Here is a 14,755-nt window from a genome sequence, read left to right on the forward strand (position 1 = left end):
TAGCAGGACCAAGTACTGATTTTTTTTGCCCCAGATACCTAAGTGACCCCCTCAAGGATTGAAATCACAACCCTGGGTTTAGCAGGGCAATGCTTAAACCATTGAGCTATTCCTTCACCCTGCTGAAGCTTCAGCTAGTACTTAATACTGTTGCTTACCTCTTAAATGGTGGTAGGCTGTTAGAGCAAGAAGCAAAGGTGTTTTACTCCTATCTGACTAATGGTCTTTTAGGTATAGTTTAGTGCTCATCAAAGTATCTTCCGATCTGTCTGTTGGTAACTAGCTCACCTACTGTGTCCCATTGTTGTGGTTTAATTTGACCACAGTGGTATGGTTGCTAGCTATCACCCAAATCAAACTCTTGGCCAGGCAGCATTATATTATTGGGAGTTCAGGAAATCCTTAGTTAGAGAATTAATTTTCTGTGTCAGGGCTAATGTTGAAAACCTTTTTCACCTTTTCATTAAAAAAAAAAAAACTAACTACTTTGTCTATCTTTTTTAATTGTAGAGTTTTGAGTAAAATGGGCTGTTTTGGCAGGAGGTGACTTAGATTAATAATTCTAGGACTAGAAGGGACCTTGAGAGGTCATTGAGTCCAGTCCCCTGCCCTCATGGCAAGTCCAAATACTGTATAGACCGTCCCTGATAGACATTTATCTAACCTACTCTTAGGCCTGGTCCACACTACAGCGTTAAATCGATTTAAACAGCGTTAAATCGATTTAACGCTGTACCCGTCCACACTACAAGGCACTTTAAATCGATTTTAAGGGCTCTTAAAATCGATTTCTGTACTCCTGCTCAATGAGAGTAACCCTAAAATCGATATTACTAAATCGATTTAGGGTTGGTGTGGACGGAAATCGAAGTTATTGGTCTCATTCTTTTACTGAGCTACCCAGAGTGCACCGCTCCAGAAATCGATGGTAGCCTGGGACCATGGACGCACACCACCGAAGTAATGTGCCCTAGTGTGGACGCGTAAAATCGATTTTATAAAACCTGTTTTATAAAATCGATTTTATTTTCGATTTTACTCTGTAGTGTGAACGTGGCCTCAAATAGCTCCACAGGTGGAGCTGGAGCATGAGTGACTGTAACTATCTGTCTGGGGCCACTGTCTATAATTTATCTTGCATGGTAGTTTGCATGTTATCCTTACTTTCACAAGCTCACAGCTTTCCAGAATAAATCCTTTGGGCTGAACTCTTATATGCTCAGTTTCTGAAAGTGAATTATTTCAGAAGATTTCACTGTCTGTTTTATCTTTCAGTCAGAACTTTGTCACTGTCAACAAATGATGGTTAAAGAAACTTTAAACCTAGAACACAATCATGCTATGGTATTTGTTTTTCTGCCCCTCCTCCCTCCCCTCCTTTTGTGCCTTCCTGTTTTGGTTACTATTAGTGATTCCTTTTGATGGCTTCAGTTGACTCTCGAATTTAAAAGTGACAGGACATGAAGTAGTGGTTGAATCCAGATCTCCAAACAGCTTTTCAAAGGAACATGAAATATGCTCAGTCATACAGAAATAATGAAAATTCCAGAAATATGAATACATTAACTTTTAGGTCTGTGTAGACTTGTACTAAATCTTATATGTAAGCAATAGAATTTTAAGACCAAGTTTGCTGTTACGAGGTTGGATCCAGCAGGCCTTTTTCCAGTATTTAATAACTTTAAAGCAACTATTAGGTCACATTTAGCCCAAAACATACATGTAGTAAAAACAAGCTTTTTTTTAGTTGTTATTACAAAATCAAATGTTTGTCAATGTTTAGAATTCTAATGGAAATGGTTCTTTTAGACAAATATTCCCCTTCCATGGACAAATACAGTAAAATTGTGCAAGTCACTGAAAAATAAATTAAACTTTGAAAATTCTTCCAGTTATAATAGCCTCAGATGGTATTAAATATGGAGCCAGGAAAATTTTAAGATTTAACCTATATTACCTTTTACAATGCTTCCATCTAAAGCAGCATTTTTCAGACTGTGGTCTGCGGACCCAGGGAGATCCGCCAGCCCCACTGATCAGCTCCTCCTCCTCCCTTTGAGTGCCTCCTACATGCTGGGGAACAGCTGTTCGGCGGTGTGCAAAGAGGTGCTGGGAGGTGGAGGAATGAGGGAGGTGCTTGGAAAGAGGAGGGGCAGTGGTGGGAAGAGGTGGGGTGGGGATGGGGTATTGTGGGTGGATGTGGGGTTGGGTCTGTGAAAATTTGTAAATCAAAATGGGGGTCCTTGCATTGCTAAAGCTGCTGATCTGAAACCAGTATCCCAATGTTGGCTTCACTGCCTCTAAGTGAAGACAGAGAAGTCCTTTGGTGTCAAAAGTTTCATTGTGGGTTACCCACAGATGTAGTGCTAAGTAGTAGGGTTAGTGATAAAATATAAAAGGGGGAAACATTCACTGGAAACTTTTGTCCTTTTGGAACTAACTTTTCAGTAATATATTTTGATTTTTGTAGCTCTTCTCCAACCTCAAATTCAAGTGACTAAAAATGGTTTTGTGTAGTATTAATCTTATATTCCCAAGATATGTGACCTCTCAATTTTAAGAACAACTGAATGGTGACTAAAACTAAAAAGCCCTGTACTTTAAAATAAATAGATTACAACCTGTAACTAGAATATTCTTTGCAGTGATTATCCCCCAAGAAAATTGAGTGTTATGATTTTTGTGATAGTCTTTTTGATATTATGGCTATCAGGATATTCTTTGGGGTTTGTTTTTTTTTAAACAAAGTTTTGACTTGAATTTTGGTTGTTCAAGGCAAAATCTTTCCCAGTATATTGTATTTCACAAACATTAATCTGAATTGCATGGGCAAGCACTCCTTTTAATATCTGTACATTTTCTTAGTCTTCAAAGCTTTATAGCAGGGGTGGCCAACCTGTGGCTCTGGAGCCTCATGCAACTCTTCAGAGGTTAGTATGCAGCTACTTGCATAGACCCCGACTCTGGGGCTGCAGCTACAGGTGCCAACTTTCCAATGCTCACTGTTCACCCCCTGCCTCTGCCACAGGCCCTGCCCCCACTTCACTCCTTCCTCCAAGGCCCCGTCCCTTCCCGCCCACCTCCCTGAGCCTGCCATGCCATCGCTCTTCTCCTCACCTCCCAGAGCCTCCTGCATCCTGTGTGAGGCACAGGGAGGGAGGAGAGGCGTGGATTGGCGAGGTGGCTGGCAAGTGAGGCAGGGGAGCTGATGAGGGACTGCTGACATAATACGGTGGCTCTTCGGCAATGTACGTTTGGCAAATTCTGGCTCCTTCTCAGGCACAAGTTGGCCACCCATGCTTTATAGCAATTGGTAAAGATTTTAGTGTAGATTAAAGTGTTTAATCCATAATTACAAATGGCATTATAATGAAAGCTGGTTATTATTTTAGGTCTCTGTAATTGTCTTGGGATGACTACCTTGTTCTAAGAATTGCTAAATTAATTCTAAAGGCAGAAGGGGAATTTTTGAAGTTCGAAGAGAAATTATCATTTGCCTTGAGTTACAGGCCACTAAAAAGCAACAATGAGTCCTGTGGCATCTTATAGACGAACAGATGTATTAGAGCATAAGCTTTCGTGGGTGAATACCCACTTCGTCAGACACGTTCACCCACGAAAGCTTATGGTCCAATACATCTGTTTATCTATAAGGTTCCACAGGACTCTTCATTGCTTTTTACAGATCCAGACTAGCATGGCTACCCCTCTGATACAGGCCACTAAAAATTACTGCAGTTTGAAGTACTAACTCTTGTTGACCATTGTTTGTCATCTAGCTTTATTATTAATTTCTGCCACTTCAGACTTTCCATGTAATCTTCTTTAAACTCATGCACTTGGTTGTCTCTAAAGAAAATAAGTTGTATTTAAGCAGAGGGTTTTTGTGGCAGAGAAGCCAAGTCCTGCTCTTAGTGGTGTCAGGAGGAGTTGTCATTGACTGGACAAGCTCACTGAGTGAATAATTGTTGGTGCATTTAGTGTACTGGATGAGATATACCTCATGTCATATGGAATGTGTAGGATCCATTGATCTTGAAAGGTATGTTTGATCATTATGGCAGTGGAGATATGTCTGCAGATTTGCATCTGTTATGGCAGGGTTTAGTGCTGGTTTGGGTTGTGGTGTCCTAGTCTGTGGGGAACTTGCTTCTGATGAGCATGGAGAAGTTGGGGGGTTGTTTGGAAGGCCAGAAGAGTGGGTTCAGGAAAGATTCTTTTTCGGGATGGGGCCCCTATAAAGTATGAGTTGTAGTTTGATGCCCTGTGTGTGTTTCAGAGTGGGGTTTTAGGTGACAACGAGGGCTGTGGTGGTCAGTGGGTTTTTTCCCCTTGTATTGAAATAAGTTCTTTTGGGGTATTTTGGTGGCCTGTTCCATGATTCAATCTACTTCTCTGGTGGAGTGTCCTTGTTTGGTGAAGGAAGTTTTACGTGTGTTATGGCATATATCCTAGACTGACTTCTCGGAGCATATTCTGTGGTGTCTGAGTGCTTGGCTGAAGATAACAGCTTTTTTGGTATGTTTGGGGTGGTTAAAGGATTTATGAAGGTAGTTGTGGTGATCCGTGAATTTCTTGTATATGGTTGTCTGTAGGGTTCCATTGTTAAAGCTGTTTGTGATGTCCAGGAAGTTGGTGCTATGTGGGAATGTTCCTGAGAGAGTTTAATGGACAGGTGAGGGTTGTTGAACTTGTGGTAGAAATCTGTGAGGTAGTTTAAGCTGTCTGTCCAGAGGATAAAAATATCTTTCATGGTTTGTGGTGCATTGATCCAGAAGTTTTTTTTTCAAAGGTAGACCATGAAGAGGTTGGCATATTGCGGTACCATCCTAGTACCCATGGCTTTTCCCATGGTTTGGACAAAGTGTTTCTTGTTGAATGTAAAATTGTTGTGTAAGGATGAAATGCTTGAGTTTGGCAATGTATTTGGGGTGTATATCTGAGGGTTGTCCGTTGTCTTGTAAAATTTGAAGCGGGCAGCTATGCTGTCATTCTGAGGGATGTTGGTGTATATAAGGAAGTGTGGATGGGTGAATATCTGTGCATAGCTAACTTAGCACTGTGCGTGGTGGTGAAAGTGTGTGAATGGGTACAGATAATCCAGCTCCAGTAAATACGGATAATTCAGTTCCAGCTCAGCCTTGATTGTGCTTTTTTTCTTTTTTTCTTTTTTTTTCTTTTTTTGCCCCTTTTGGCATGATTACCTGTTTTTATTTTGTTTTTCCTCCAGTGGGTGAGAGCATGTGATTTTTTTTTCACTTTTGAGGTGGTTCCTTCTGGAGTATGTGAGGTGAAGTAAGTGGTTCTTCAGTTTCTCTGAAGTGTGTCTGCAGAGCTAGTCAGCATATTTGGAGTTGTATGTAGTGGTCAGAGGGTTATAGATTGGGCCCTACCAAATTCATGGTCCATTTTGTTCAATTTCACAGTCATAGGATTTTTAAAATTGTAAATTTCACAGTTTCAGGTGTTTAAATCTGAAATTTCATGGTGTTGTAACCCTGGGGATCCTGGCCCGAAAAGGGGTTGTTAGGGGTTTACAAGGCTGTTATAGAGAGGTCACGACATTGCCACTCTTTCTTATATGCTGCTTCTGGAGGCAGCTTTGCCTTCAGAGCTGGGCAGCTGGAGAGCAGGGCTGCTGGGCAGCTGGAGAGCAGGGCTGCTGGGCAGCTGGAGAGCAGGGCTGCTGGGCAGCTGGAGAGCAGGGCTGCTGGCCAGGTGTCCAGCTCTAAAAGCAGCACTGCCACCAACAGCAGCAAAGAAGTCAGGGTTGCATGGTATGGGGTTGAGGGGGTCATCACTTTTTGGGGGAGCAGGGACAGCCTTATGAGTGGACAACTGACTGTAGTCAAGGGGGTGCTGTGGCCACTTCAGTCTCCGAGGGCTGGGCCTGGAGCCGCAGAGGGGCCAGGCTGGGGAGGGATGGGACTTCCTCTTGCCCTACACAGGGTGCTCCCCAGGACTGGAGTCAGACCCACCTCTGGGAACCTCTCCTAGCTGTTGGAAGGTCACCCCTCACTCCTGCTTCTTGCCTTTATCTCCCTTGTGAAAGCTAGAGTCTGGCATACAGTAGGAGTCCCTAGCTGTGATGCCCACAGCCTTTTCCCCTCCCATACAATAGCTAGATTTCATGGTCTGGCAAGTATTTTTCACAGCTGTGAATTTGGTAAGATCCTAGTTATAGATGGTTACAGGGGATGATGTTTTGATTCTTGCATTTGCTCAGGAAGTAGATGTCACTGTTAAGTTTTGCTTCCTGTTTCTTCATGTTGTAGAGCAGGAGTTTTCAAACTTTTATGCTGGGACCCCTTTTGAAAATGTTTCACACTGTGATGAACCCCTCCAAAAAAGTGATTCCTCCCCCGATAACGTGTCACCCTTACTTCTGGCCGTGGCTCTGCCTTCAGAGCTGGGCACCTGGCCAGCAGCCACCATTCTCATGGCCCTCCTATAATTGTCTTGAGACCCCCTTTTGGATCAGAACCCCCAGTTTGAGAAACTCTGTTGTAGAGCTTCCTTTTCAGACGGCTAAATTCAGTGTCTTCTATGTTGATTATTAATATCCTGGAAATGACATGACTACTACTATACTGCATGCAAGATATTGTGAATGTCTTATCAGTTTCATGTTGTTAGCTTGGTGCACACCAGTCCTGGTTTAATAATCTGGTGACCAATAAGTTTATATGCTCGAAGGGGAAAGATGCTTTTGGGGTAGGGGGAGGAAATGGAGAAAAGAAACTCTTACAAATGTAAAACTTTATTTAAAAAAACAGCCTTACCAAGTAAAGTGTAATTATCTGTCAAATTATTTAAAGAACTCAAGTTTAAAAACAAACCAGTAGTTAAGAACATCAGCTTGTTCAGTGCTCATAATATAAGTAGATTGGCCCTGAAGCCAGCATAGCTGGCCATGGGAAGATCCTGTGCTATCCTGTCCCTGCTTCCAATGTAGAATATCTGGTTGGGGCTTCCCTTTATACTGTTTGTCTCTGGCTACTCTGTATGTAGCTCAAAGTTATGTCAAAGCTGCACTTCCGGGCACTGTGGCGCACTCTCCCAAGCTGCACTGTGCAGTCTGGACTAATTCTTAAACATTAAGAAATGTTTCATTACAACTGTCATGATCTGGCACACAACTTGTTAAACTCTGGGATCTTTACTAGTACAACCCTTTTAGCCCCTCTAAGTTTCCTCTCAGGACACTTGCCTATTACTATCAGGCTATCCTGGCTGCTTGTCATAACTCTGTTTTAGGGACCCTGCAGGTCTCTTCAAAACTCTGATTGACTGCCTCTGACTTCTGAAAAAATTTTGAAAAAAACCCCACTGAACTTTTATTTAACCAGAATAAACAGAACAACAGCTTTCAGTGGTCCTTCTGCTGCTTGCAGAAGGAAAACCTAATATTTTAAGAGCCTGGTAGTACTTCCTGTCCTGATTGCAGTCTGGCTCTACAATCCCCTCAGTCATCCTGTTCCCCCTCTCCTCAGGAGCCAACTGATGACCCTTCAAATTCAAAACCTCCCAAGTTGCATAGGGGCAGTCTAGGTAGAGCTTCAGTCAAGAGTCTAAACTTCTGTGTACCCAGCAGCATACATTCTTTTGGTTTGTCTAACATCATACTCTGTCATAAGATAAGTGTTAAACAATTTTGCTTAACATCTCCCATTCTACAGGTTAACTGTACACACAAACCTTAACTCTGACCCAAAGTAAATCAATATAAATACAACATACAACACTGAAAAATAAATGTCATATGTACGCATTGAAGCATGTTGATCAGTCTCAAATCATACCATATAGTCATTACATAAATCAGTGTATAAACATTATTTGCAAGAAATGGCAGAACACTTTGTTGAAAAACTGTTATAAATACATTGAATTTTAAACATGAAAAGAGAATACTTAAATATTAAAATCAAGATCACAGAAATAACATGGGTCAGAGTTTTGGCAGTTTTCTTTTTGACAAAACAGGCATTTCTTTGTTTGATAAGTAAGTTTATTACATGGCCAGTGTATCAATTAGGACGGGGTGGGCAAACTCTTTGGCCTGAGGGCCACATCTGGGAATAGAAATTGTATGGTGGGGCATGAATGCTCACAAAGTTGGGGTTGGGATGTGTGTAAGGGAGTGAGGGCTCTGACTGGGGGTGTGGGCTTCGGGGCGGGGGGTGGCCAGAAATAAGTTCAGGATGCAGGAGTGAGCTCCAGGCTGCGGTGGTAGAGTGGGGTCGGGGGGAGGGCTCTGGTTGGGGGTCTGGGCTCTGGGATGGTGCTGGGGATGAGGAATTTGGGCTGTAGGAGATTGCTCTGGGCTGGGGCCAGGGGGTTCGGAGACTGAGAGGGGGATCAGGGCTGGGGCAGAGGGTTGGAGTGCAGGAAGGGGTGCATACTCCAGCTGGGGGAGCAGGCTCTGGGATGGGACTGGGGATGATGGGTTTGGTGTGCATTATAGTGCTCTAGGCTGGGACTGAGGGGTTTGCAGGGTGGGGAGGGGGGATCAGGGCAGGGGTTTGAGGTGTGGGAAGAGGCTTAGGTGCAGTCTCTGGGCAGTGCTTACCTCAAGCAGCTCCCAAAAGCAGCAGCATGTCGCTTCTCTGGCTCCTGCGTGGCCAGGCGGCTCTGCATGCTGCCCCATCTGCAGGCACTGTCCCTGCAGCTCCCATTGGGTGTGATTCCGGGCCATTGGGAGCTGCATGGGTGGTGCTTGGGGGGGGGGCGCAATGTGTAGAGCGGAGCCCCCTGGCTGCCCCTACATGTGGGAACCAGAGGGGGTCCATACCGCTGCTTCTGGGAGCCACGTGGCGTGGCCCCGACCCTCGTCCCCAGCTGGAACTCTGGAGGGGGCCATGCCGCAGCTTCCAAGAGCTGTGTGGAATAGCCCCAACCCTGCTTCCGAGCTGGAGTGCTGGAGCGGGGCACGCCCCAGACCCTGTTCCCCAGTGAAAGCTCAAGGGCCGGATTAAAACGGTTGGAGGGCCGGATTCGGCCCACAGGTTATAGTTTGCCCATCCCAGATTTAGGAAGTACTTAACTATTTTTGTTTTGTAAACTGATAAGTGATAGTTAGCAGTTACCTAACTATATTAAACATTTTGCTTTTGAAGAGCATTGGTTTGACTTTACCAAGCTTGGTTTTGAAGTCTCATTTCATTTGCAGTCACATCTCTGTCAGTTTAGTACAGTGCATAAGATTTTAATTCAGGACTGAGCTTGATTTGTCACTCTTTGTGTTAGCAGGAAATGAACACAAAGGAATTAAAGATATTTACCTATCTGACTTAACTCTTAAGTCACCAGCAAAAGAAATGTGTGTGCGCTCTTGTCTTTTGATGTACAGAGGTGTCCTACATTAAATATGAGGAATGTTAAGTCTGGTCTGGTCCTTCCTGATTTACTTGAGGACTTAATAGAGTCACATATGGATTGGCAGTTTTCTCAGCCCATAACTGCGGAGGGGTAGGTGTTGAATCCTAAAAGGTTTTTCTGTCAAATATTAGGAAAATGAATGTTAGCAAAAATAAAGGCTTTAACTGAGAAGAGGCAATTTTTATTTATGCTGTTTATCAGGTTTCACTTTCTTGGAACTTGTGATGTATTTCTCTGGTTCTTGTTCTTTAGAGTTTCCCAGAGCAGATAGACCCTGAGTAGTTACTGTGAAAAACAAAAATGACAAAAGCTTTGAATTGTCTTTATGCACCATGAAACTAAACAGGGCACACACACCTAGTTTTGTTTATTTGCAGGTCACTTTCAATGCTGATGCAAAGTAACTTTCTGGTGGTTGCAAGAAAGGTCACTAAGATGTGCATTATAGTAACAGAATAAGTGAGATTAAAATATTTCCTCCTTGTAAAAGTATATTTTAAATGTAAAATGAGTTCAGGTATTTGGATACAAAGCTCATAATCATGTCAGTTTGCACCTTGTGTTACAATATAATTTCATATAAAATAGGTATTGTGACAATAGAGGAGGAACCGTAACATAACTCTCACTTCTCTTGTGCTTAACTCTTTGACTTGTAGTACACAAAACATAAAAGCATTTTTTTCCCCCCCTAGGGCAAACTTGATGATTACCAGGATCGAATGAACAAAGGAGAGCGCCTTAATCAAGATCAATTGGTAAAAATTGCAACTTCCTCAAATCTCTTTTAGCGGGCTGTCAGTGCTGGATTTTTTTTTTTTTAATATGAACTCAAATTTAAAAATAACTGAGTAGATCTGGCTTCAGCTATACTAATGATGGATTGAAAAGCTACAACGATATATTTTGTGTGTTGGTATTTTTGTTTATTTAGGTTCACAATTGTTAGTATACTGTAGTGAAAACTGACTTAAATATTTAACAGTACTATTGAAATTGATCTGTGGTGGTGCCATAATTAAGGTTATGTTCTGTTTTACACCTAAAGCAGGTTCAGCCTCTTTTATAGGAAAACAGTGTAATGACCGAAAGTTCAGCACATAATCTCAGTATCAAACTTGAATATTTGGGGGAGTTTCAAGAAAATCTATCAGTTAAAATTTGGCTTCCAAATTCACATTTTGAGACCCATAATTTTTTGGACCCTTCTGTCTTAAAAAATACAAACTGAACAATTTGTGCATAGGTGATAATTTAGGCCTCTCTCGGCTAATATAAATTGGTTAATTAACAAGGTGAAATAAAGTTAACATTGACCATAACTGAATCCTTATGTGCTATAGCTAGCTGAGGGAAAATATGATTTACATTTGATGTTCTCATTCTTCATAATATGTGAAAGCTGCCTGGTATAATTAAGAGGAATAGCACACCATCTTTCTCATATGCCTCATTAATGTTCTCTGTGTCTGGAATTGAGGGCTAACCTGATACATGGAGTTTGCAATTTGAAGAGGGTTTGTTACATTGGAAGATCTTTTACAAAAGAAGGGCAACTTTGTTACAGATTAGGTCTTCAGCATAACAGCTGCTGCTGCTTTGATGAAGACCTAGATCTGAACCAGAGCTGCTGACCTAGCTGAACAATCTCCTAAAACAGGATTATCATCTAAAGTTTTGTCTACACTGGAATGTTGTCAGCAAAACTTCTGTCATTCAGGGATATTTAACTCCTCCTTCCCCCCGTCATGACAGAAATTTTACTGACGAAAAGCACTGGTTTGAACTGCGCTTCGGCCCCCTCCAGAAGCATTTTACAAGCAGCAGCTACACTGTGAGCATTTTAGCGGCACGGGTGTAGCGGCACAGCTGCGTCGCTAAAAGGTGCACAGTCTAGATAAAGCCTAAATATCTTCTTACATTGTCACAAATACTGTTGTTCACGAAACTGTTAAGTAGAGCAGTTTGAAAACATGGGCTAGCTAGTTGACTGGGCCACTTGATCCCTTGAGCCCACAGGCTTAGCGAGTACCACACCGGCTTCTTAACAAAAGACAATAACTGAATATGAAGACAACCAAAGACTAAACTCTACAGGCTAAATTTTCTGGGGTACTTAGAAAATATTTTCTCTTTAAAAACAAATTATGAACATTTTCACTTTTGGGGGAAGAACTTTCAGCTAGTAATGCTTTTTGTTCAGAAATTTTCAGCTAGCTCTGTTGCTGTTCATAATCAGGAGTGGAGCTTTTGGGGAAATGAGAGAGTTTCATGGAGAGCATGATATTTAATATTGTAATGTGTACATTTGTAAAGATCCTATCTCTGAATAGTGCCATTACTTCATTGAATATCCACATTTAGTTTTCAGTGGGACTTTTGCTTCTGAGTCATTTAAGTGGTGATCTTCAAAATCACTTATCTTTAAAACAAAGTGCCTGAGAACCTAATTACACAAACACTGCCTTGTGTCAGTTAAGCTAGCTCTGTGTAATACACCTAAAAGAACTTAAAGCAAGGGAGTGGAAAAACTAAAGGCAACAAATTATACATATCCTCTACTCCTTCACCCTGAGAGAGACATCTCTGTTAGCAAAATCATAATTCATGAAAAATGCTCCGCCATTAACTCTACCCCAACAGAGATTTCAGCTGTCTAGTGTCTCCTTCCTCAGACTTGTGTGTAGAACTTGAGAGTTTTGCAAGAGTCTGGCCTGGTTTTGGTGGAGGGGATGAAGGAATATAAATGCAAGATGTGAGCAAATGTTTAAAATTGCTTGGGAAGGAAATCTGTCTATCAGGATGTGTTGCTTTAAATAATAATTATTTTAATCATGATTTAAATCAGCAAGCAGGAAACCTTGTTTTAAACCATCTGTTTTAATCTTATTTTGCATTTGTACTTAGTTATTTTCTTAAGAAAAAGTTCATTTTCACTGATTGGTATAAACATTAAAACATGTTAATTTGCCATTTAAATATACCATTTCCACTACATTTTGCACTTTTTGCTAACCTAGAGGATTTATTATGTCTGCCCACAATTACTTAATCAATTATACAGCTCATCATTTATTCAGAAATGGTGAATGACACTTATTTGCCAGATAAATTTTTATTCGGGATTTGTCAAGTTACAGTTGGATGGAAATTGAAATTAAATTAAAAATACGCAAACAGCATTTTAAATTTGTCATTAGTTAAATAAAACTACCTTAAATGCACTGGATATTTAAGAAGTTTATAAAACATATTTTGTGTTTAGAATTAACTGATTTTTCAGCAAAGAAAGTATTAACTGTTGTTAGTGAATGGACATATTGCCACCATCATGATCACAATGCCTAAAGATGCAGATAGGTCACCCAGTGGGGAGGAGTTGGTGTGTATGTGGTTTCAAAAGTACCTGTGCAGCAAGGTCGATTGATTTTTAAATCACCAATTGCCTTGATGTAACATCAATTTTAATTCCCTTTTTCCATTTTTACTTCAGTTATTTTCACATGAAAGGTGCTAAATAGAGCCTTTTACACTAGATTTGATACATTTTTGCTACCTAGAAAGGTACACTGTAACTCCACCTCTACCCCGATATAACGCTGTCCTCGGGAGCCAAAAAATCTTACCGCGTTATAGATGAAACCACATTGTATCGAACTTGCTTTGATCCACCGGAGCGCGCAGCCTCACTTCCCAGAGCACTGTTTTAACACGTTATATCCAAATTCATGTTGTATTGGGTCGCATTATATCGGGGTAGAAGTGTATATACATTTAAGTGATTAGTTTAATATTTTTAGATTCCTAGTAAGTGGGGGGTGTGTGTATAGTATGTTAGAAAATGGTGAATGATACGTGGCTTATTTACAAGATAACTTTGCTCATGATTCATGTCAAGCTGCATTAGGACGGTAACTGAAATTTAATTAAACACAAAATGGCACATAAAATGTATATTAAGCAAGACAACTTCAAATGTTTTGGATACAAAACTTGTCTTTATTAAAACATTTCACATTTTTTTTTACAACTAAATGATTTATAAAACAGAGGAATTGACTGTAGTCAGTGAATTAATCTGATTTTCAGGTCAGCCTTGGGAAAAATTTCAAATATGCCTATGTTAAAAGTGACTGGAGCTGAAGTTCCTGCTCGCCTATGTTTCATGAAAGTGACTGTCTTCCAAGTTACTTAGGCTCACTTATTGTGCCATATTTATAAAGCTTGACCTCAAAAGATTTTCTGCTGGTTCTTTCATGAAATAGACAAGCAGCCTTTAATGTTTTTGATAGAGGCTTATGGATTCAGCTTTTTTTTTATTTAAATGTTTTAAGAGATTATAAGAAGTTGAGGCTTTAACATATCTTAATTCAGGTTTCATTTTAAATAGGTTTACTTTTTTAAAAAATGTATTATTTAAATAAAATCAATTTAAAAAAATCATCTTTAATTTTTTGTTTTAATCCACCCTGCCAAGGAGGTTGGACATCTAAATCCCACAAGTCACGTGTCTACATCTTATGTACTCAAATAACTTTTGAAAATCTGGCCCCATGTCCTTCTGGTTTTTAGAATAGTAGATCTCATCCTCTCCCACTTGATTTTTAGTCATAATTTGGAAGAGGAAAACAAACTTTCCTGCTTTTTCAGCTCCCCAGTTGCTCAATTTTGAATGAATTAGTCCAAATGAAGAAAATATTCTCTCTGCACCTGCTAACTAAACTGAACCCAGAGTCATCTTCACATAGATGTAGGCATGTATTCCACTTAAGCTTGCACCCACCTAAGTGGAATACACATCTGCATCACATCTTAAAGCACCACAGTTACAGTCAGTAACCTTTTCTTACAGTAAAAGTAGGCCTTAACATAGATGGTAATTTAAAATTTTATTTTAAACTTTTATTTTAAAAAAGAAATGTATTAAATTAAATATCAGGTTTTTGCTTTTTTCTTTAAAATCCTCAATTTTTATCCATCCTGCTTTCCACCCTTTTTCTAGACTGCATTAATTGTAGGTTAGTCTGACCTGGGTTAGTTTTCAAAATGTTTTACATATAACTCTCTAGGAGATGCTTTTTGTTTTCATGACACTTGACCCATTTTTAGTTGACTAAAATAGAGTGATCAAACTAAATATTAAAACAACTCTCTCGTGCATGTGCACATGCAGGCTGACCCCTTTATTCCAGAAAGCCAAGTCCTTAATACTTCAAACATTTTGCATGTCTTTTCTACTCGATATATTTGAAGCCTCAAATATCAAATCCTTAACCTCTCATTATAGTAGTCTCATTACTGTTTGAAGATGCTTAACTTATTTTTAGGGCAAGGCAGTGCTTTATGCAGGAAGTTATCACTTGGAAGTGCATAT

General features: G+C 40.4%; 1 protein-coding gene across 2 annotated transcripts in view; it reads left to right on the top strand.

The window, feature by feature from the left end:
* CAPRIN1 (cell cycle associated protein 1) overlaps positions 1-14,755 on the top strand; it is a 72,281-nt gene that overhangs the window by 12,737 nt on the left and 44,789 nt on the right. For both annotated transcript variants that reach the window (XM_050955340.1, XM_050955341.1), the window contains exon 3: positions 10,077-10,139. In XM_050955340.1, the coding sequence (XP_050811297.1) occupies positions 10,077-10,139 (63 nt within the window). The remainder of the gene's footprint in view (positions 1-10,076; positions 10,140-14,755) is intronic.

Source organism: Gopherus flavomarginatus, chromosome 5 (assembly GCF_025201925.1).
Source record: "Gopherus flavomarginatus isolate rGopFla2 chromosome 5, rGopFla2.mat.asm, whole genome shotgun sequence".
In the NCBI taxonomy this organism is placed as follows: Eukaryota; Metazoa; Chordata; order Testudines; family Testudinidae; genus Gopherus; species Gopherus flavomarginatus.